The following is a 23,665-nucleotide window of genomic DNA, read 5'->3' on the forward strand; positions in this document are numbered from 1 at the left end:
TCTCTATTAGCATAAAAAATTTAATAACTACCAAAAAAATCTCATGCTCCATATGCTTTTAAAATTACAGTGGTACATAGATAATTTCGCATTTGGATATATGCTCATAGCTTTCTGCAAAATAACTTCACAACTATTAAAAAGAATCTAATGAGAGCATGGGAGACTGCAGAAATAAACAGCTTGTATTTCCCACTCCATGTGGCTAGTAATGCTCCTTATAGTGAAAGCTGGCAAATTTCAAGAATGAATCAGATACTATGTACAAATATTTGGGGGTCCCTAATTTCTTTTTTATAGAATAAGCAAAATTTTGGTTCACAACTTCTGGAGGTGACTGATCAGGCCTTTGAGATTAAGTTCTGCAAATTCTGGTTCCCTTGACAAATTTGCAGTTAATAGGTGACAATACTGATAAATGCAAAATTACTTGATATTTATACACTGGGTTTGTCTCAGAATTAAAGCTTTCAACCCTATTAGGGGACGCACTAAAAAACAAGGCTTTTCCATATCTGATATTTCAAAATAAGAGCATTACAAAAAGTTACTAATACCTCAAAACCCCAAGAACTAGCATACTTTATCGATTTCGATTTTAAAACTGAAAGAAAAAAAGAAAAAAAAAAAAACTGAAAGAAACCACTTTACACAAGTCAGGGATGATAAAAAGGCTCTAACCAAGAAACTTAGGATCCATGTCCCATTGTGTAAGTTCAATAAGAGAAAACTACAGTGTTACACTGAGATCTTAAGACTATAGCATATTGCACAGGGATGATATATATATCTCATTTGATCACAGTTCAGGGGTAGGTGGCTCATTCCCTTTTACAGCTGAGGGAAGCCAGTAGAAATAATGCGCTTGCCTGAGGGTCTGGGACAGGATTTGAATATGGATTTGACTCTCATCTACGATGTCCCAGAAATATTTACATAGACCAAACATGGCAGTGTAGGGCTGCAGAAAATCCCCCTTATTTTTAAAGCTCTTCACGAAAATGGCTTGGACAAGACAGCCAAAAAACAAGTTTTGTGGCAAGGGAAGGTTTCTTCCAAAGCAACCCCTCATGTCCTCACCATATGCCAATCGCTGACTCTGAACTGCATTAGGACCATGCTCCTGCTCTGGCATGGCTGATACACCAACAATATGATCCAGGTCATCCAGGAGAACAACAGAAGGCTGCCTCCATATAGCTTCTGAGAAAGCTGACTCCAAGGCTTTCTGCACGTTTTCAGGTCTTTTCCCTGTAACAGATGACAAGAAATACTCCAAATCTAATTTACTGCTGCAAAGACTTGAAGGCCTCACATAAGTGGTTTTTGTTTTATTGTGAACCTGTGATTTCATGGGTGCAAGAAATTCTCAGTGAGGAAACCATCCACTATGTAATCCTCTAAGCAATTGCTAAGGAAACGAAGCTGGAATTCAATGATCAAATCCAAGATTCTAGAGGAGACTGCCCGACAAGCCGCCTTCTAGAAACTTGCTCATTGTGAATGTGGACGGTTAACAGTGAACAGGACAGTCTATCAAGAATACAGGCAACTTAATTACTAGGTAAGTAGATTCGTAAAGCAGAATAAGAAAACATACTGTCCAAATTTCGAGAATTTTTTTTAGGACTATGGAAAGATGCCAAAAGATAAAAACACTAAAACATTTTAGAATCTAAAGAGATATTAAGAATCACTCAATCTAACTTTCCAAAGTAATTTAATCATAGAACCTACAGTTGACCTGACAGATAGACTCTTCATAGGATAAAAGTGGGTTGGAAACATTTTGGAATAGAGGCAATCAAACCCATTTTAATATAGAATACTGTATCATGCAACACGTTTTGATAACTTTGATATATATATATATATATATATATATATATATATATATTTATATATTCTAAAAGAAAAATATTACCACCAACAGAATTTTCTCAAAGACTAATTCACATTTAGCAGAGCCATCACATTTCTCAAGAAAAAGACTGAATTAGAACCTTGAGCTTGTTTTCTCCTTTTGCTCCACCATTTCTTGAATGAATAAATAAGGCTGGGAGGAGTGGGGTGGGGTGGGGTGGAGGGGGGTGTTAAATCACAAGCACAATAGCAACTCTGAGTCAATAACAGCACTGTGAGTGATTCCCAATTGTCTGACTTCCTACACGGTTTCTTTGGAATCACAGGGCCTTCTTTCAATAATTCTAATAATAATATACTACTAATAAATTTTAAAATTCAAATGGATCTACATTTTCTGAAAGAACCCCAGCTTGACTAATCCAACAATTACTTAGGAGATTTTTCTCTGACTGGTCATCTGTAGACTAATTTTAAAGAAAAGAGGCAGTGCCCTCCTGTTCCTGAGAAATGTAGAAAATATGCTGATTAAAAACATGGAATTTGTGGACAATTTTTTAAGGACAATTCTTTTAAAAATGAAAATCTATTAAAAATAAAATTTCTTATTGCTTTCATCCCAAGTGAATCAAAAGCAACACAGAAGTTACCATTAAAAAAAAAAATGATTGAATTGAATCTTGATTTTTTTTTTTTTCTACTAGTGGACAGGATTCCGCAAATACTTTATTCTTAAGTTTAGCTATAAACCATTCATAAATAAGAGAAATATGCATTTGTGGAAAACCTAAATTGTAATTAAAAGTAAAGAAGCTATCAAGAGAAATACTTGGAGAATAAATGATCAGGGAGATATTAATTAATCTTTGTAATTATGAACCTAAAACAGAATCTTGCCTATTTTAATATTAAGAAGTAAAAGCAAACCAGTCTTTCCTACAGCTGCAGGAATATCTGCTCACATAGAGGAACCACTTTAAGATTTATAGAGGGCTTTATTGACATTTCTCTTTGGCTCAAAATATAATCTGACTCCCTAAAATAATTACAAAAATCCCCAACCATGCCAACATATACTTCTGATAAACCTACAAGTAATATGTATAACATAATTCTTATTTCAACTTAGTTTATATATATAAATTCTTATCCATCATACAACTAAGCAAAGACCATAGGTACATATAAACATATAAACTTGGTTAACCACCCAGGGAGGAATTCTTAGCCCCAAAGACAAAGCTCTGAGGGGAGGTTATTTACTTGCTGGAACACCGCCAGCCATTAACTCAGAGCAGAAAACTCAAAGCAAGAAAACTCACTTTTACCCCCAAGAAAAATGAAGTTTCTACACATCCTTCAAAGTAAAAGAGCAAAACAAAAATGAAAAAGGACTAAGTAGATTCAACACAGAAAAGGTAAACTGAGAAGTTAAGAGTTAAATTTCACATTAATTAGCAAATTTTCTCTATGTCTTTTAAAAAGTAATTAATATTTTTAAAAGGTTATCATATTCCTACCTCTTAAAGCTTTACAGTCAATTATTTCCATGTGAGCATCCAGTCTATCAAATGCTTCTCTGCAGACAGCCTTAGCTAGAGTTGATTTTCCACTCCCCTAGAAAATAAATTTTTGCTAATAACTAAAATTTATTAATAATTAATAAATCCAATTATAAAAATTGTTGGCAAAATGCAAAACTGATCCAATCATCAAATATCTGATAGCTCTGTCCTGCGCTAGAGAATTTGTGAAATACAAAAGTATTAAAATAGGCCCTTTGAAAAAATTCATGATCTGTGATCTGCATACCCTGGAGTATAATTTTTTTATAGTGCAAGAATATAAAAGCATAGATCCTCCATAGATCACCATTTGGTGATAGTTTAAACTAGGGACCAGGAAACTATAGTCCAAGAGTCACCTCTAGCCTGCTGCCCAGGGGACTCCAGTTTACCAAATCTTGGTTTAACTCTATCATTTCATGTTTTCCCCCAATTTAAGTACAATAATGCCACTGATGAACCTAATGACCCATATGTCAGTATGTCAAGATCAGTGGCTTTGTCAGTTGGGAGTGTCCTTCCATTTAAGAGTCACTTCTCCATGATTCTATTTTCAGAGTGTTTCCTGAGGCTCCAAGAAGTATAGAGGATCATAGAACTACAGCTCCAACCTGAAGAGGCTAAAGAGACCATTCTCATCAAACTTTCCCTTTTACAGAAGAGTTAGAATTCCAGAGGGATTTATTCCAGCTCAAATACGTAATCTCAGAGAGGAGATGCAAAATCAGGTCTTTCTGAAACTTTATCCAGTCCCGTATTACCCTTCTCCAATAAGAAGAAGAGAAGTGAAAGGGGAAAAACAAAACAAAATAACAATAACACTAACATAACAAAAAAGGAACTCCACCTAGGATGGAGCCAGCCTCCTCTGAGCTGGCAGAAGAATGGCAAATCCAATCCAACAAGGATTTATTAAGCACCTATCACCTGCAAGGCACAGTGCTAGGTGCTAGAAAGAAAAAAAAAAAAAAAAAAAACAAATTAAGTAGAGGGAGGATCTTTAGATCACTTTAAAACTGAGAGTATTTTATATGTGAAAACTTTGGTAAGTGACCAATGAATTGATCCATCCTGAGAAAAACTAAACTACAATGAAAGTGATCTGAGCAAAGAAGGCTTTTAGTGAGGACAGAGCAAAAACAACCCAAGAGGAGAGGGCTAAAATCTAGACCACTGAAGAGACAAATGTCTCTCAAATAAGGATGATTTATAATATATTATCTTGGTCCTCTAGAGAGGTCAAAGAAATAGACTTGTCTCTTATAAGAGAAGAAAGTATGGATGAAGAAAGAAGTGGAAACTGTCAGATACAGTTGCTATATTGGCTGCCTTTGCTTAAAATTGCTGTTCTTACAAGGAATAAAGAGGGAGAGCCAGATGGAAATAACAATGACATAAAACCAAAAAATGACAAAAGACTTTTTAGAAGAGAACACTGAAGATAATTCAATGTGTTCTTGATGCCTCTGGGGCAGCATCAATGAAAAGCAATCCATTCCAGTGACTTGTTCAATGCTGCCCTCAATAGAGATACTGGGGGATAACTCCCAAGAAATGGTCCTAAGCTGCCTCTACAGGTTAATGTTAAGTTGGGATCTTTCAGTCCTTCTGGCTTCCACTGTCTGAAAGTACGTCTCTTCCCCCAGCACAGACTCTAAAATTAGAATTTGAAATATAACAAAAATCAATGGGCTCAAGTAATTAGCTTGTAACTTCACTAAGGTCAAATTACTATTTTATATAAATGAAAATGTCATTAGGATTCTTAAACGTGGTAATCTTTTTTTGTATATAATTGTTTTAAGATAGTACTCAAAAACCAAAGACACAAACATTGAAAGATATTGTATTCTTAAGCTAAGTGTATAGGAAGCACACAATATGGAAGCTGTAAGCAGCACCTTCACTCCTGTGATAAGAACAGCTCCATTCCGAAGTCCAGCAACAATGGAGGTCAATTGGCGAGATAAAGGGCGCCCCAAGAGACTATGGGTGACATGCTCTAGAGAAATTATTCCTTGTTTATTCAACCCCCTGCAAAACATACAAAATAGATAACTCAAAACTGAAGCATAATGACAAAATATTATTGCTAAAAATCCCTAAGGTTTCTACCTCAAGCTAGAGCATCTTAAAACAATGAAGTAAAAATTTCAAAATTCTAATATTGGAAAGTTTGATTTAATAAGTTTGAATTATGGATTTTTAAAATTTAGTTTTGTTATTCTCACGCACATGCAAAAATTAGGACAAAGTGAATTTGGCTTAGTAGAGATTAAGAGACTTGCTTTAGTTTTTTTAAAGGTTTGTTTTTTTGCAATCAGCATATCAATTATAAATAGGTACTTTAAAAGTGTTTGGGATAAGATTAAAACAGATTTTTCTCTTAAAACATGTCCTCCAAAATCTTGTTTGTAATATTAATTTACCTAGCAAATCTAATTATCATAATTAAAATATATGCCTATTTATTACAAATTCCAAAATAATTCAGGCCAAATGGATGCTATATTGACAACAAACTATAATCTCTTTGAAAGTTCATATAGTCTGGATTTCTTACTAATGCTAGTAATAGCACAAAGAGTACCTGGAAGCTAGGAAGGTGCTTCCTATGCTCTCTTATTAGGTCCTAAAACCAATTTAGTAAGGTAGCTGCTATCAGTATCCTTATTTCACTGATGAGAAAACTGGTATGGAGAAAAGTTAGCTGACTTTCCCAAGATCCTCTAGCTAGTAAGTGTCTAAAACAGGATTTGAATATAGGCCTTCTTTTTTCGTTTTCTTTTTTCCTAAGACAATTGGGATTAAGTGACTTGCCCAGGGTCACACAACCAGGAAATGTTAAGTGTCAAAGACCAGATTTGAACTCAGGTCTTCGTGACTTCAAGGCTAGTGTTGCTTTCTTATTGTAAGGTCGACACACTATCTTTTGCCCCACTGTGCTCAAGTTATAATTCTTTTAAATTACAAATACTAATTATACATTTTCAAAAACCTAGTTGAGATAGGAAATAACATACATACTCAATAGGAGTTTAGAAATCTATCTTAGTGGGCAAGAAAACAGGAGGAGAAGGGGATATGAGAAGGGAGGGATGGTGATAAAACGAGGACATATTGGGGGAGGGAGTGTCAATAGCAAAACACTTCTGAGGAGGGACAGGGTGAAAGGAGAGAAAATAAATGGGTGGGAATACAATTAGCAATAGTTAAGTTTTGAAGTAAATTTCTGATGGAATATTGTTCTCTGGAAAATGATGAGCAGGATGCAATCAGGAAAAAACAAACAAACCTAGAAAGTCCTCCATGAAAAAAGTAAAATATATTGTATACAAATAGCAATGTTCTGGGATGACCAGCTGAAGATGACTTATTCTCAGTAGTACGCTCATCCACACAAGGAACTGATTAAGTATGAATATAGATCTAAGCATGCTATATTACTCTTTCTCTCTTTTTATTTTTAACTAAAGGTTTTTATTTTTATTAAAGTAGGACTTTTTTTTTTTTATATAGCTTGACTTTTATGGAAATGTTTTGAATAGCTTCACATGTGGTTTCTTAATTGTGGATGGAGGTAAGGCAGAGAAACTAGAACTCAAAAATCTTAATAACAAATGTAAAAAAAAAAATTTGAAAGTAACTGGAGAAAATATTAACTAAAAAATAAATTTTAAACAAACAAATAAACCTAGTTGAAAATTCTGCATGCCAATAATCTCATTACCTTCTGGTCTTAACAATGTGGAGAACACATGTAATCTTAGTTGTTAAACTTATAAGGTGAAGAAATAACAATTTAAAAACTAAAATTATTTCTTCATTGAAATTTTACAAAATTTTTTGCTTTAAGAATTACAAATTATTGTTGCTCTCTAATCACAGACAATCTGGCGTCTTTCCTCTTCTCACAAATAGATTCTCAATCTATTTGTGGAAAAGTGGTTAATAAGCTACACGCATTAGGCTATGAGAACCAAGTGAATTACTGACCTAGATATTGCCTGAATGGACCCAGATAATCACTGGAATCATTGGAGAATCCCTGAAGAGGAATTAATAGTTACAAGCACTCACACTGTAATCTCTATACATAAAGGTCCTTGCATGGAGACAAGAGTATTTTAAAACAAATTTTATTTGGCCCACATTTCTTACCCTAAGGAGTTCAGTGTTAAAAAAGGAATAAAGCTGGTTTCCTCATTGCTTTCCTCTTGTGAAGGAAACAGAAGAACCTGCCAAAACAAAGAAAAGCACCTTTAATTTTGAGAGAAGCATAATAAACAGGCAGTTTTATTTAGGAAACAAAAAGCAAAGTTTCCCTCAAATATAATAATATTTGAAAAATATTAATACTGGTAGAATAATGTATTAAAAGGTTTTTTTATGTCTGTAACCACTTTATTTCCTTAGGTAACTAGGCATATTTACATAATTAAAAAACTTTAGCAATCTGGCATTTGGATAATATCTCTAAGAAACATAATTTTATACTCTGCTCTACTTGCTATGCCTTTCTATCTCCATAGAATTAGATAGAATATCTAAAAAGACCTATTTAAAATAACAATTGGGTTTTTATTTTAATTGTGATGTCAGTTCAAATGTGAGGGAAGAAGGAACAATGATACAAACTGGGAAGGATGTAAGAGACACATCAATTTGACAAAAATTATAAAAATCAAAGAAATCACAACATACTCAGAAGGCAACATATCTCAACCCTTTTTCTTCCACAAGTAGTAGTACTGGTAGTTCATTTTTATACATAGGAAGAACTAAGATCCCAGCAAGAAATTTGATAATTACTTAAAAATATTTACTTTTAAAAAATTCTTAAAGACTTTTCAAATGATTTTATTTGCTAATAGGAGCATTCAATGTAAATCTAACCAGTAAACAGTATTCTATAAAGCTATTGTAGATATATTAAATCAAGTTAATCTGTCATCTAGACATATAGGTATGTCAACATGATTAAGGGGCAGGAGAATCTTTTCTATAGAATATTTATTTATATACTTTTTAATATAAAATAAGAAATCATTATTTTACTAAATTCAGAATTACAAAATATTTACTTGTATATCAATCTTCTGGAGTAAACTGGCACTCAACATAAAGACATTTTCTGAATCATTTTTTTCTGCTTCCAAAGGATGAACAATACTCAAAGAAAACTTCTTCAGCCCTATTAAAAAAACAATTCTGACATTATTGCAATGCTTAATATTTAATTCAAAATCAAATAATCCAAAATTTATAAAGACACATTATTAATTTGTAATTTCTTTTAAAAAATTTATATTACTTTGCTTCTCAGTGCTGCAATTTTAAAAAGAGAGTGCTTTATTCATGTTTAAGAAAGGAAAGCCCAAATTAATAAAATAAAATTACCTACCATCTTTAAGTGTCAAATTAATGTATTCTTTATCCGATAGTATCCATGGACAAGTTACTGTACTGGAATTCTGCAGCCATAAACTGAAAGCAGATTTTATTTCTTCTTCACTTATGTCTTTATTCTATACATAAAAAGGGAAAAAAAAAAAATTACCTCAACAACTGTTTCTTTTATGTCTTTATTCTATACGTAAAAAGGGGGGAAAAAATTACCTTAACAACTGTTTCTTTATCTTGTTAGTGGTATTTACAGCTTAAAAGACTGTTGAAAAATGCTTAGAACAGAGATTCAAAATAAGTACTCAACACCTTGAGCCTGGAGAATTAACAGAAACTGAACCTATGCTTAATTAATATAATTATTCAAAAAGTATAAAAGATAATATACAATTGAAAAAGTTTTCATACTCTTAACAAAAAACAAAGAAAAAAATGTTATTTTAAAGCAAATAAGTTCCCTGTATTCCCTGCTTTTTTCTGGATGTGGAAGTGAGTTAGTTCTAGGGACTTAGAGAAGCCTTAGGAGAGTCATGAAGAAGCCTCAAAGTACAAAGTACAAAGCCTGAAAGTACAAAGGTTTTCAATCAAAGAGTGCTAGAGATGGAAGGGATCTGAGATAATCCAGAAAGTCGATAAAGCAGCACTTATTTACTGTGTGCTATGTGGTACAGTAAGTAGATGAAGTGCTGGGCCTGAAGTTAGGAAGGCCCTCTTCCTGAATTCAAATTTCCTTCAATACCCCCTAGCTGTGTGATGCTGTCACTTTATTCTATTTGCCTCATTTTTCTCATCTGTCAAAGGAGCTAGAAAAGGAAATGGCAAAGCATTCCAGTATCATTGCCAAGAAAACCTCAAATGGGTCACAAAGAAGGACATGATTAAACAACTGAATTACAAGTACAACAATAGGCACTGGGGACACAGACACAAAAATAAAGTCTGTTCCCAGGGAGTTGATATTCTCCTGGAGGAAAAAAGCACACAGAGGAAAACCCCCAATACAGCAGGGAGCAGAAAAGGCTTCAAGAGGCTGATTTTGATTCATACTTTATGCTTCAAACAAATTTAGGATTCTAAGTCACAGGTGCCAAGGAAGTATATTTTAGACACAGAATATGAAAAGGTGCTCTAAATCACTATTGATCAGAGAAATGAAAATTAAGACAACTCTGAGATACCACTACACACCTCTCAGATTGGCTAAGAAGACTGGAAAAGATAATGAGGAATGTTGGAGGGGATGTGGGAAAACTGGGACACTGATTCATTATTAGTGTAATTGTGAATGAATCCAACCATTCTGGAGAGCAATCTGGAATTATGCCCAAAAAGTTATCAAACTGTGCATACCCTTCGACTCAGCAGTGTTACTACTGGGCTTATATCCCCAAGAGATCTTAGAGGAGAGAAAGGGACCTGTATGTGCAAAAATGTTTGTGGCAGCCCTGTTTGTAGTGGCAAGGAACTGGAAACTGAATGGATGTTCATCAATTGGAGAATGGTTGAATACGTTATGGTATATGAATGTTATGAAATATTATTGTTCTTTAAGAAACGACCAGCAAGATGATTTCAAAGAGGCCTGGAGAGACTTACATGAACTGATGCTAAGTGAAATGAGTGGAACCAGGAGATCATTATACACGGCAACAACAGGATTATACGATGATCAATTCTGATGGACATGGCTCTTTTCAACAATGAGATGATTCAGATCAGTTCCAATTGTTCAGTGATGAAGAGAGCCATCTACACCCAGAGAGAGGACCGTGGGAACTGAGTGTGGAACACAACATAGCATTTTCATTCTTTCTGTTGTTGTTTGCTTGCATTTTGTTCTCTTTCTCAGGTTTTTTTTTCTTCTTGATCCGATTTCTCTGGTGCAGCAAGATAACTGTATAAATATGTATACATATATTGGATTTAACATATATTTTAACAATTTAACAATTGGACTACCTGCCATCTAGGGTAGAGGGTGGGAAAAGAAGGAGAAAATTGGGAAAAGAAGGAGAAAATTTGGAACAGAAAGTTTTGCAAGGATTAATGTTGAAAAATTATCCATGCATATGTTTTGTAAATAAAAAGCTTTAATTAAAAAAAAAAAAGTGGAAGAAAGGAGTCTCTTCAAAGGCAAAAAGCTGGAAGATAAGATTGTCCTGTGTGAGGAAAAATAAGGCTATTTGGGGGCACAAAATGTGTAGGAAGGAGAAATACACAATAAACCTGGAGTGATCAGGTGAAATTAGATATGGAGGATTTTAACTGCCAAAGTCCACCCCACTTTACCACACAGAAAAGAAATTTTACAGTAACAACTCATCACTCAGATCAAAACCATAAAAAAATCCATATTCTGTAAATAAATGCTAATGATTCTTCTATGTACTTATTCTAGAGAGCAGCATTTTTGTGAAAAACATTATATTTCAACAATTAAAAATATTTGAATATAAAATACATATCACAGTGAAATCAATTTAGAGGGGCAGCTAATGGCATAGTGGATAGAGCACCAGTTCTGAAGTCAGGAGGACCTGAGTTCAAATCTGGCCTTAGACACTTACCACTTCCTAGCTGTGTGACCCTGGGTAAGTCACTTAACCCCAATTACCTCAGCCAAAAAAATAAAAAGAAAAAGAAAAAGAGAAAGAAAAAGAAAAAAGAAAAGAAAAAAAGAAAGCAATTTGGAGTTATGTAGCATGACTGAAATATCTGAACCACAGATTCCATATTAAGCTTATATCCCAAGGAGATCTTTAATAAGAAAATCTATAAATGCCAAAACATTTTAATGGCACTTTTTGGGATGGCAAAGAACTGGAAACAAAGGAGATGCCCATTGACTGGGGAATGGTGAAATAATCATGGTACATGAATAAAATGGAATATGAAGGTGATGTGAAAACAACAAACATGATGAATAAAAAGAAGCATCATAAGCCATATTACATGAACTGATGCAGATTTAAGTAACCAGATTCGAGAAAATAACAGACATAATGACTACAAAAGAATGAATGGAAGGAACTACAAACAAAAAAGTTTTAAAACTAAAAAACAGGCGTGATTTGAAAGACATGAGAAGATATTTCCATCCCACACTTCTGTAGAAGTGGGAGGTCTATAAGTGTTGTGTACACTACAAGTATTTTCAGAGTTTATTAATGTACTGATTAGTTATGTTGATTTCTCTGTCCTTTTTTCCTTTTTTTTTTTTTAATATTATTTATTATATGGAAGGGCTCTTGGGGATAGGAAGAAAAACTGGGAAAAATTTTGGAGATGTTAAAAACAAAAGACTTAAATAGAAACTTATTTAAAACAAAAAATATAAATTAGTTAAAAGTATATGTAAAGTTTTAGAAGCTTATTAGCACATTACTATGAAAATAAAACTAAATTTTGTACTTTCTTCTCTTCTTACTAGGCTATAACAAAAATAAGCTTATTGTCTAGGTTATCAATCAGACTCTATCAGGCATATCCATAGTTAATATGGAGCTTCCATATTATCGATAATAATATTCATAATGATCAACCTGAATGATAAAACAATTAACTATATAATCAAGACTTATGATACATTTTCTTTATACAATCATTGAGATAAGTTATACAAATGTGGTCCTTCCTATCTTATTGATGAGAAGAGTTAAGACTCAGAGAGTTTAAGTGATTCGTCCACACAGCCAAAATAAAAAGACCATTGATTTTTCCAAAATATATGGACATACCTTATGAATCATGAAAGGTGACTGTGTTCAGTCATCACCCAGAAAAATACACTTGGAAAAGGAAGTAGATTGGTCATTCAGTAAAAGTGTCAGCCAATAGGCTGACAGGCTGAATGAATGTCAAAAGACTTGGGCAAGTGTTTCATTGTGTTGGATAGATGAGAGGATATGAGCAAAAATTTCAGAGGATGAGAAGGTATGGATGGATTGTATTCTAAATTGATAGTAAGAGTAACACACAAGATGAACTCATAGACCGATTAAATAATAAAAATTTTTACTGAGTAAATTTTATTATGTCCAAATTATTTCAAAACTGATAAAACTGGTCTCTAATCTAAAGTAAGTATTAACTCTGATAATTATTAATCAGAACCTGGAAATTATTCTAATTAGGAAGAAAACTAATGGCCGAGTAAAATGATGCTCAAAGAATGTCAGCAATAAGATTTTCAAAAGTCAAAATCGTTAAGTACCTGTACAAACACACACTGCATAAAACTTCTCTTATATTTTCAAGAAAACTTGATTCAGCCAACATAAAGAAATACTACATTTGGGTTATAACAACTGAAATAATAGCATTATTTATATTACACATGCACAAGGATTTGAATGTAATATGAATTTGCACTTACTAAATTTTCTCTAGGCTGTAATTTGATAGATTTTGGAATTGGGGGGATTGATTCCAACGGTGATATTCGGAGAGCGGAATGCATTTGTATATTCAGTCTTTTTCTCATGTCTTCTGGAATCTGAAATACATACATATAAATATAAATATGTATATATATACAGTGTTAGAAGTCAATGTTCAAAAAAGAGAAATATATTTAAAGTCAAATTCAATTGTAATGTTTCAGCTAAATGCTTCATTTCTGCAATTTCAGATGACATTATCCATCAAAATTATTGAGCATTAGATAGGACTGATTTCAGTTAGAAGAAGAAAAGCTCTAGAAATTTAAATTTTTTAATTTCAATTTTTTCCTCTTCCTAGAACTAATGTTATGCAAGAATATATTTTGAACTGTTAACTAAAAAAACTTTCAACATAGCTTTCTCTCAGAAAGCCAGATTCAAATTAATCTCAGTTGAATATTTAACTGTGGACTGAACTGTATCTTTTAGAACTAGAATCTTCAATAAATAGAAACTGTTATCTTATTTAAACTTCTTATTTTCCCTAGTACTTAATACTTTATTCTAACAGTAGAAACTTTATAAATATTTTCTGGATAAATATAAAAGAAGCTGCAGTATACTGAAAGAATAATCAATCCATCCAAGGCCAGAGATTAGCCCTACTAAGTCTAGAAAAAAAACTGCTAACTCCTTCTCCCCCCAGTTAGGACATGCCTAAAGACACATACACACACACACACACACACACACACACACACACACACACACACACTCTCTCTCTCTCTCTCTCTCTCTCTCTCTCTCTTATAAAACAATGAAAAAGAGGAAAAAAAAAAACCACTCTCACTTAATCTCTCCTTCACTTTACTGAAGCCCAAGTTTTAGTTGCAATATCTTAAGATAGAAGCTGTAAAATAAACAACCTATAAGTATATCCAAAAAGATTTAACCAATTAAAAGAAAAGAAATGGTTAGGAATAGAAAAAGAGAATAATTCTGATACCCATACAAAAATCCACAGTACTTCCTTAGGTAAAATCTTGGCCAATAGTCATTGTTCAGGAAAGGGGTCTCTAATGAATGAAGTTATGATCAACCTCATCCACTGCAAGGTAGCAAAGATTTGTGCACTTCCCACTCAATGGTCTCTGAGTATTTCTAACAATTAATCTACCAACAAAAAAAGTTATTTGAAATTGATGGTAGGCCTCTGGCTGTGGTGTTTCTTTATTGGAATCTACCCTAACCACCTCAATCTTTATGTTTCAAACAAACAAAAGTAGTTCCTACTAACTAAAATGTTGGGAACCCAGTTGCCTAACACAATGCCTGGTACACAGCAGGTGCTTAACAAACGCTACTGATTGAAAATTGCGCTTAGGAAGATTTTTCTCTTGCATCTGCTTTTCTTTTTTAACTTCTCCTTTTATCATTTGCTCTTCATCTTTCAATTACTGAATCAACCAATCAAATGATATTTATTAAGTGTCTTCCATCTGAGACATTGTACTAGGCACAGGAAAAATAACACAGAATATAAAACAAGATTCTTTCCCTCAAAAAGCTTATAATATGATTTGGGAGACAGCATAAATGATAATGAAAGGGATATTATCACAAAGTGCTATAATACTAACAGTCAAATCAAATAATGAGTATGCCAGGAAGTTGGGAGAAGGAAGTTTCATTGATTGAAGTACTCTAGAAGGGGCTCCTGAAGAGATGGAAAGTGAGCTATGCTATGGAAAACGAATGGGCTATGGATAGGCATTCCAGGATGGGTCTCTGTAAATGAGTTAGTGTGGAGCTAAAATGAACAGATCAGTTTGTCTGAACATATGTGGATAAGCAGAGTGAGGAAAAGCAAAATTATAGCTGAGTTATAGCGAGGGTTGGAATTCTAGCTACATCATTATACTACCAATGTGACCTTGGAAATGTCTCCATTTAAACTCTTTGGGCCCATTTCCTTAACTCTAAAATGAGAGGACTGGAATAGAAAACCTTTTAGATTCCTTCAGGTCAGGTCTGAATTCTATGAACATTAGAGTAGGTCAGTTCTGAGGCAATAAGGATGAGCTCAGTTTTTTAGAAATTATGAATTTTAGGTGACAATGGGATATCCAGATAGGAATATGTAAAATAGTTATCCAGAACAACTGGTTGCTGCAAGCAAAGGCAATGATGTCTGCTCCAAGGAAGCTCTCCTTTATTTAGTCTTTTCTACTTCCCCAAACTTTTTCTTCCATGGACTGGGATAGAGTTCCCATGCTCCAGACTTTTCCTAGAGCATCTACTTTTCACTAATAGAGACAGCAAGCCAAACTTGGCTCTGTCTATGACACATAGAAGAAATTACTGCAGATAACAGGTAGTTTGTGTGAGGTGAACACACCATTACTTACAGGCTATGCAACAAATTGCCTAAAAGCAAAAGGCAACCTAGGGATAAAATCTTTTTTGCTACCAAATAATGGAGGCAAAATGGGGTAATGTTATTATAGTACCTAATACAACTATAGACATATTGCAGGTATTTAATAAATACCTAAATGATTGATTACAATGGTACTTTTCATTAATCTATTCCATTTTTATAGTATAGTTTACTATGAATGCTCCAATAATGAAGGAGGGGATATGGATATGATCTGCATCTGTCAGTTGCTGCATATATAATTTATATAATAACCAATAATTTTACTACAAAATTGAATGTCATTTTCCCATATCTAGTCTACTATGAAGAAAATTTTAGGTTTTGTTAACCTAGTATGACACATTATAGTTTTCACAGAGAATATTATTCTATTTTATAGTTTCAAGGGTTGTAAAAATACCAATAAATTCCTTTCCCCCCAACCCAAGACACAAAGTTCACACTAACCCAAACTTTTCCGGTATGGAGAACTTCTATAGTGTTGTTATACTGTATGGAATTCTTCAGTTCCTCAAGTCCATTCCAGACTATCTGCACCACACAGGTCTTACCAGCTCCTTGACTACTACCTGAACAAATCTGTTTTTTGTCTTGTTGTTGAACCACTTGCTTTTCTTTTTCACCTAACAGGACATTTTGCTTTGTTTCACTTGGTTGTTGCTTTGGGGAGAGCAACTGAGTTAACTTTCCATAGGTCACAGTAAAAGTGGGCTCCAAATCAAAATATTGCTGATTCCAGGGAAAAATATGAATGGCGTGGTCTTTCTGAAACAAAGATGATGCTGACATCCGTTGTATACTGGGAGGCTGAGAATTACATACTCTGAAAACAGAGTTTTTTGGAACAATTGTCAACTGCATATTTTTGAATGCATTAATTTCACTTAAACCCCAGGGTGTGTCAATTTTTTTCTCAGCTCCATAAGAAAAAATGCTCCCCATTAGATTCCATATGTTTGGCATTGTAAACATGCCAAATATAAGATCTGACTCTTGTTTATTCAGTTCCTGGGCTCCCGCAGTACTAGAATTGGGTTGTTTTGTTTGAAATCCCCCTGTCAGGTCTTCTTGGTCTCTTCTATATTTATTAAGTATTCCTTCTGTATCATCTGCTCTAGAAAAGGGCAGATCTGTGGCATTTTCTTTGGTCTGGCGCGTCTTGGGATGAACAAAGAGTTCAGTATCATTTTCTAATCTACCGTAAGTGGCAGCTGGCATTAGTGCAACTGGAAAAAAGAAGAACTCGTTAGTACATTCACCTGTACATTAAAATTAAGGCAGCAATGTAGAATAAGATGGCAAATCTACAAAACAGCACTTACCAATTTGGATATAAATGTACGTCTGCTGATCAACCCAAACGGGGAAAATCGCATTTGGAAAGACTATTCGAATCTGATCAAGGAGATGCTGTTCAAGAGAAGAAGCATGCAGCTCCTAGGACAATTTTACATCATATCAGGAAAACAAAAACAAAACAAAAAAACACAAACATACAAAAAAAAAATTCAAATGACATTTTGCATTCCTGAGCAATTGTTTTGTCTAATAATGAAATAAGATCTGATTTGAATCAGAATACTACTACTTTAGGAAGCTTATAATATGATAAAATGGAAAATTAATAAAAATATATTTTAATATAATGAAACTTTAAGATGGTAATATATATATATATATATATATATATATATATATATTTTTTTTTTTTTTTTTTTTTTTTTTTTTACCAGTATCTCCCAATCGTCTGCTGAGAGGGGTTTCACTTCGACTTGATGACAAGATACCACATGGGAACAGGGCCTGAGAAATACCTGGCAAAAATAAAATTTCTATCCATTAGGGTTTTTAGTATTCATCCAGGGAAAGTAAAATATTTAAATAAACAATAGTGTGAATATAATGTGGCATAATTACTACTTAGGAAAAATACTGCATTCATAGCATTTCCCCACTGGGAACTGTGGGAGGAAATTAGTATGATTTTACAGTTTATAACAAACCAGGAAGTAGATGCAGATGATAGTCAGATATGGACTCTTAGTTTAGAAAAAAATATCTTGGTCTTTCAGTCCTTTTTTTAAAGACCACATGAGTATGCTATAGAAAAACTTAAGCTTTCTTTCCTCTATTTTGAAAGAAGAATCTGAAATGTTGTGATACTTTCTTTTCAATACATTTCATTTTACATTAGATTAGAGTATATGAGTCCCTTTCCTCATATCATTAACAACTTACCTGTTCCCCATCTGAAATTCCAAGCTTCTGGCCAACCTGCCTATTAATTTCAGCCACATTTTCACCATGGTTAGAATGAGGTCTCCCTTCCACCCAGCTCAAGAATACAGGCTGGTGACCCCAGGCCACTTCTATCGCTTGATTCTGTTCATATCAGAGAGAAGAAAAATGAGAGAAAATTATCACAATTTTCATATGCTGTAGTGAGCAATATCAAATATAAACCATTCTATACCTATATATAACCAAAGAATACCTTTTAAAATTGGAAGATATTCTTTAAATATTATCTAGATCTGACATGTGATATAAACAAATGCTGAAAAAGTATGAACTTTTTAAAATTTTGATTTTTCATATTCTTTTAAAATTTTAAGTTTTAAATTCTCTCCTCTCCCATCCCTCCCTTGCTCATTGAGAAAGCAAACAATATATCAATTATATATGTGAAATCATGCAAAACAGATTTCCATATTAGCCATATACCCCCCCCCCAAAAAAAAAAAGGAAAGAAAAAGAGAAAATTATATTTCAATTTAGACTCAAGAGTTCATAAGTTCTCTCTCTGGCTCAAATTTTTGCACGAGTTTTTTGTAATTATCTTGGATCTCAAATAACTCTAGACAATATGAAACACTTGGGAGTCTACCTGCCAAGACAAACCCAAGAACTGTATGAACATAATTACAAAATGTTTTTCACAGCCAGATCTAAACAACTGGAAAAATATTAATTGCTTATGTGTAGGCTGAGTCCAAATAAAAGAGACAAATGTAAACACACTTATTCACTGCCATACCAAGCTACCAAAAATATTTTATGGAGCTATGAATCTTTTGGAATTGTCTTAGGTAATTGTATTGATCAAAATAGTCAAGTTTTTACACAGCTGATCATCATTAGAACATTGCTATTATTGTTATTGTGAATGATCTGGTTCTTCTCACTTCATTCTGCATTAGTTCATATATTTCTTGCCAAGTTTTTCTGAAACTACTCCCTCAACATTTCTTACTCAACAGTACTCCATCATAATTTTATGCACTCTCATAGGCTCTTTGAAGAAATCTAGAATTGATTGTGAGACATAGGAGATGCTGGCAAAGAACCCACCCAGTATGACAGCAGAACTGAAGTAGTTCAAAAGAAATGTGAGATGTACAAATCTACCCTAAATGTTCACATGGACTATTTGTGTCCAACCTGTGTTAAAACATTCTAAGTTTGTACTTATCTCATCAACCACAGCTGGATATACTAACATGACTCTAACATAGTAACATTCTTTAGTCCGCTTTGAAAATGATGTACAACCACCAACCAAAGCCACAATTTGTTCAGCCATTCCCCAAATGATGACTATTCCAATTTTTTACTATCACAAAAAGATATGCTATCAATATTTTGGTACAATTAAGTCCTTTTCCTGAGGCAGCTAGATGGCTCAGTGGATTGAGTGCCAGGCCTACAGATAGGGAGATTCCTGTTCCCAAGTTCAAATTTGATCTTAGACACTAACTAGCTGAGTGACCAGTCTTGTTTGCCTTAGTTTCCTCATCTGTCAAATGAGCTGAAGAAGGAAATGGCAATTCCAGTCTAGTATCACTGCAAAGAAAATCTCCAATGGGGTCAGAGTTGAACACGACTGAAAAGACTGAACAAAAGGTCCTAGTTCCTTTTCCTTTGATCTCTCTGGGATTCAGATGTAGTAGTGGCATTGTTAGACCAAAGGGTATGGACAGTTTTATAGCCCTCTGTTTATGGTTCAAGATTGTTCTAAAATAATTTAGAGAGAAATTATTTTACAATTAACCAGTTATTAAGGTTTTTCTGGTTTATTTCCTCATTTAAAAGACCCAGATCCTATAAGAAAGTTGGTCTCTCAAAGATTGATGAGAGTGATTGATAAGACTATCCTTGCCTTCAGGGGATACATGGTGCAATTTTGAGCAGGGCCCCATCCTAGTAGGAGACTTTCCTTCTGCTCAGAGTTTGAAGACTGTCCAGAAAGGAGCCCTGTCTTTGTATACCTTCATTAGAGCTTAGAGTAACCCAGTTCATGGAGAAAACCAACCACGGTGGTTTAGATAGATGAATTCTTCCCTATCTAGACTATTGGGGATGGCTGAGTCTCATAACCAAGTCATATTCTCAGCAGAAAGAGCTGAAGACTTCTAGCTCACCTTCCCATTAAATGTATATCAATCATGACTGATTTTCAGTTGCCAAGGAAATTCCCTTTCAAGAATTATTTAAAGTTTTTGCACTCACTATTATCTTTGGTTACCAAAACCATTGACAATCAGTTTGTTGACTGCTGGCTAGTCTGATTAATAAATTATTAATTACCCAGAAATACTGTGTTTCAAGGTTTTTTTCTTTGTTACAGTCTCCAGAATGGTTGGACTAGTTGGCTATTCTACCAACATTTCCTTAATGAACTTATTTTCCTTTATCCCTTCCCATGTCATTTTTAAGAGGTGGTACAGCTCAGAGTTGTTTTAATTTGTCTTTATCTAATTCTGAACTGAATTAGTGATTCAGAGCATTTTTTCAAATGACTATAGATAGCTTTGATTTCTTCTTCTGAAAACTGTTAATTTCTGTTGACCATTTATTAGTTGGGAAATAGTACCTATTGACTGAAAAAAAAAAAAAAGGCTTTTATTAAATTTATAAAAAAAATTTTTATTACATCATTGTCTATATCTTTCAGTAAAATGCAGTTTCCTTTATTATCTTTTAAGTCTTTTTTATATGCTTTGAGATGCTTACTATATTCCTTTAATATTTCAGCTTAAGTATAATAGATTCTGCTTCAGCCCTTTAACTGTGTATCTGTGCATTTCAAGTATGTGTCTTATACACAACACACACTGTTAATTTTGGTTTCTAACCCATTTTGCTATCTGCTTCCATTTTATGGGTTAGTTCATCCCAGTCACATTTATACTTATAGTTACTATGTATTTTCCTCCATCCCATTCTCTTTTATTCTTTTTATTCTGTCCCTCTTAAAAAGTTTGTTTTGCTTCTGACTACTAACCTCCCTTAATCTGGCCACCTTTTTATCATTTCTCCCTTCCGTATTTCTCAGATCCCTTCTCTTCCTATTTCCCTATTGGAATAAAGATTTCTATACCTATGAATATTATGGAATATTATTGTTCTGTAAGAAATGATCAACAGGAAGATTTCAGAAAGGCCTGGAGAGACTTACACAAACTGATGCTGAGTGAAATGAGCAGGACCAGGAGATCATTATATACTTCAACAATAATACTATATGATGACCAGTTCTGATGGACCAGGCCATCCTCAGCAACGAGATCAACCAAATCATTTCCAATGGAGCAGTAATGAACTGAACCAGCTACGCCCAGAGAAAGAACTCTGGGAGATGACTAAAAACCATTACATTGAATTTCCAATCCCTATTATCTATGCCCACCTGCATTTTTGATTTCCTTCACAAGCTAATTGTACAATATTTCAGAGTCTGGTTCTTTTTGTACAGCAAAATAACGGTTTGTTCATGTATACTTATTGTGTATCTAATTTATATTTTAATGTATTTAACATCTACTGGTCATCCTGCCATCTAGGGGAGGGGGTGGGGGGTAAGAGGTGAAAAATTAGAACAAGAGGTTTGGCAATTGTTAATGCTGTAAAGTTACCCATACATATAAACCTGTAAATAAAAGGCTATTAAATAAAAAAAATAAATAAAATAAAAAGATTTCTATACCCATATAAGTGTAAGTATGTGTATGTGTTTATAATCCATTTATATATGTTTACACACATATACATAAATATTCTTCGCTCAATAAACCAATTCTGAGAATGAGGTTCAAGCATTGCCTCAAATCCCCCATTTTTATCTTAACTGTAAAATCTCTTCCTTATACATTTCTTTTATGTGAAGAAAATTTCCCAATTCTACCTCTCCTTTCCCGCTTTTTCTAACGCACCCCTCCTTTCTTATCCCTAATTTTTTTGGAGGTCATCCCAACATAAACTCATAGTCTACATAGACTCTTCTAACTGCCCTACAAGTGAGGAAGTTATAAGTTACGTTTATCATCTTCCTAGGTAGGAATGTAAACAACTTCAGAGTCCCTTATGACGACTTTCCTCATGTTTACTGTATGCATCTCTTGAGTCTTATAAATGCCAGATTTCCTATTCAGCTCTGATCTTTTCATTAGGAGTACTTGAACGTTCTCTATTTCATTAAATATACATTTCCCGATCCAAAAGGACTTATACTCAGTTTTGCTGGGTAAATTTTTCTTAGTTGTAATCACAGGTTTTTTCCTTGTAGAATATTCTAAGCTAATGCATCCTTTCATATGAAAGCTACTAAATCTTGTGGTAGTCAGATTGTGGCTCCACAATGTTTTAACTTTCTTCTAGGCTGTTTGTAATATTTTCTCTTTAATCTGGAGCTCTGGAATTTGACTACAATATTTTTGAGTTTTTCATTTTGTGATCATCTTCTGAAGGAAGTTTATGAATTGTTTCAATTTTTATTTTATTTTACCCTCTGGTTCTATAACAGCAGGGCATTTTCCTTGATAATTTTTGAATTTTTTTCCTATGACTTTCAGGTAGTCCAAAAATTCTTAAATTATCTCTCCTTAATCTGTTTTCCAGTTCAGCTATTTTTTTTTTCCCAATGGAATACTTCACATTTTCTTCCATTTTTTCCCTCTTTCAACTATGTTTTATTGTTTATAAGTATCATGGAGTCATTATGTTCCATTTTCCCAATTCTAATTTTTAAGAAATTACTTTCTTCATTGAACTTTTCTACCTCTTTTCCCCTATCTCATCCCTTTTAAGGAGTTCTTTTCTTCAGTGAATTTTTGTGCTCCCCCTTTCATTTGGACTATTAATTTTTTTTTTTTTTTTGCTTTTATTCACTTAGTGTTTTCCCCCAGTTACATTTGAAACTTTTTGTTTACATTTTTTATTTTTAAAATTTTTTATTGAAGCTTTTTATTTTCAAAACCTATTCAAAACTAATTTTTTAACATTGACCTTTGCAAAACCTTGTGTTCCAATTTCTCCTCTTTCCCCTCACCCTCTCCTCAGATGACAAGTAATCCAATATATATTAAACATGGTAAATATATATATATATATATATATATATATATATATACACACACACACATAACACACATATAATATAAATCCAATTACATTTATTTTTAAAATTTTTCAATTCCAGATTCTTTCCCTAATTCCCATCCCCAGCCCCCATTAAGAAACCACATGTGAAGTTACACAAAACATTTCCATAAAACTCATGTTGTGAAAGGAAACATAGATTTCTCACCCTAACACCACCCCACTCAAAAAAAAAAAAAAATGAGAAATAAGAGTATTACAGTACTCTGTATTCAGACACAATCAGTTCCTTCTGTGGATATGATTAGGATTTTTCATCAAAGTAGTATCAAAAATATCATCCTACTATCACCAAAGTATCAGAGTAGTTGTGGATCATTGTATTACTGAGAATAGTAGAGTCACTTACCAATGATCATCCTAGAACATTGCTATTACTTTGTATATTGTACATTTCACTTTGCTTAAGTTCATAGAGAGCATTCTAAGTTTTTTTTCTGAGAGTTTTGTTCATCTTTTCCCACAGAACACTAACATTTCATTATAATCACATACCACAATTTATTTTTTCATTCCCCAACTGATAAGCATTCCCTCAATTTCCAACTTTTTTTACCCTGAGAGCTGTA

At 33.5% G+C, this 23,665-nt stretch overlaps 1 protein-coding gene across 1 annotated transcript in view; it reads right to left on the minus strand.

Moving 5' to 3' along the window:
• Positions 1-23,665, minus strand: part of PEX1 (peroxisomal biogenesis factor 1) — a 47,700-nt gene that overhangs the window by 14,276 nt on the left and 9,759 nt on the right. The window contains exons 2-12 of the mRNA XM_031940011.1: positions 17,898-18,041; positions 17,390-17,473; positions 16,982-17,096; positions 16,107-16,885; positions 13,210-13,329; positions 8,833-8,956; positions 8,513-8,622; positions 7,590-7,666; positions 5,330-5,462; positions 3,384-3,480; positions 1,081-1,251 (exon numbers count right to left, since the gene is read on the minus strand). Coding sequence (XP_031795871.1) covers positions 1,081-1,251; positions 3,384-3,480; positions 5,330-5,462; positions 7,590-7,666; positions 8,513-8,622; positions 8,833-8,956; positions 13,210-13,329; positions 16,107-16,885; positions 16,982-17,096; positions 17,390-17,473; positions 17,898-18,041 — 1,954 coding nt within the window. The remainder of the gene's footprint in view (positions 1-1,080; positions 1,252-3,383; positions 3,481-5,329; positions 5,463-7,589; positions 7,667-8,512; positions 8,623-8,832; positions 8,957-13,209; positions 13,330-16,106; positions 16,886-16,981; positions 17,097-17,389; positions 17,474-17,897; positions 18,042-23,665) is intronic.

This window comes from Sarcophilus harrisii, chromosome 5 (assembly GCF_902635505.1).
Source record: "Sarcophilus harrisii chromosome 5, mSarHar1.11, whole genome shotgun sequence".
NCBI classification, from domain to species: domain Eukaryota; kingdom Metazoa; phylum Chordata; class Mammalia; order Dasyuromorphia; family Dasyuridae; genus Sarcophilus; species Sarcophilus harrisii.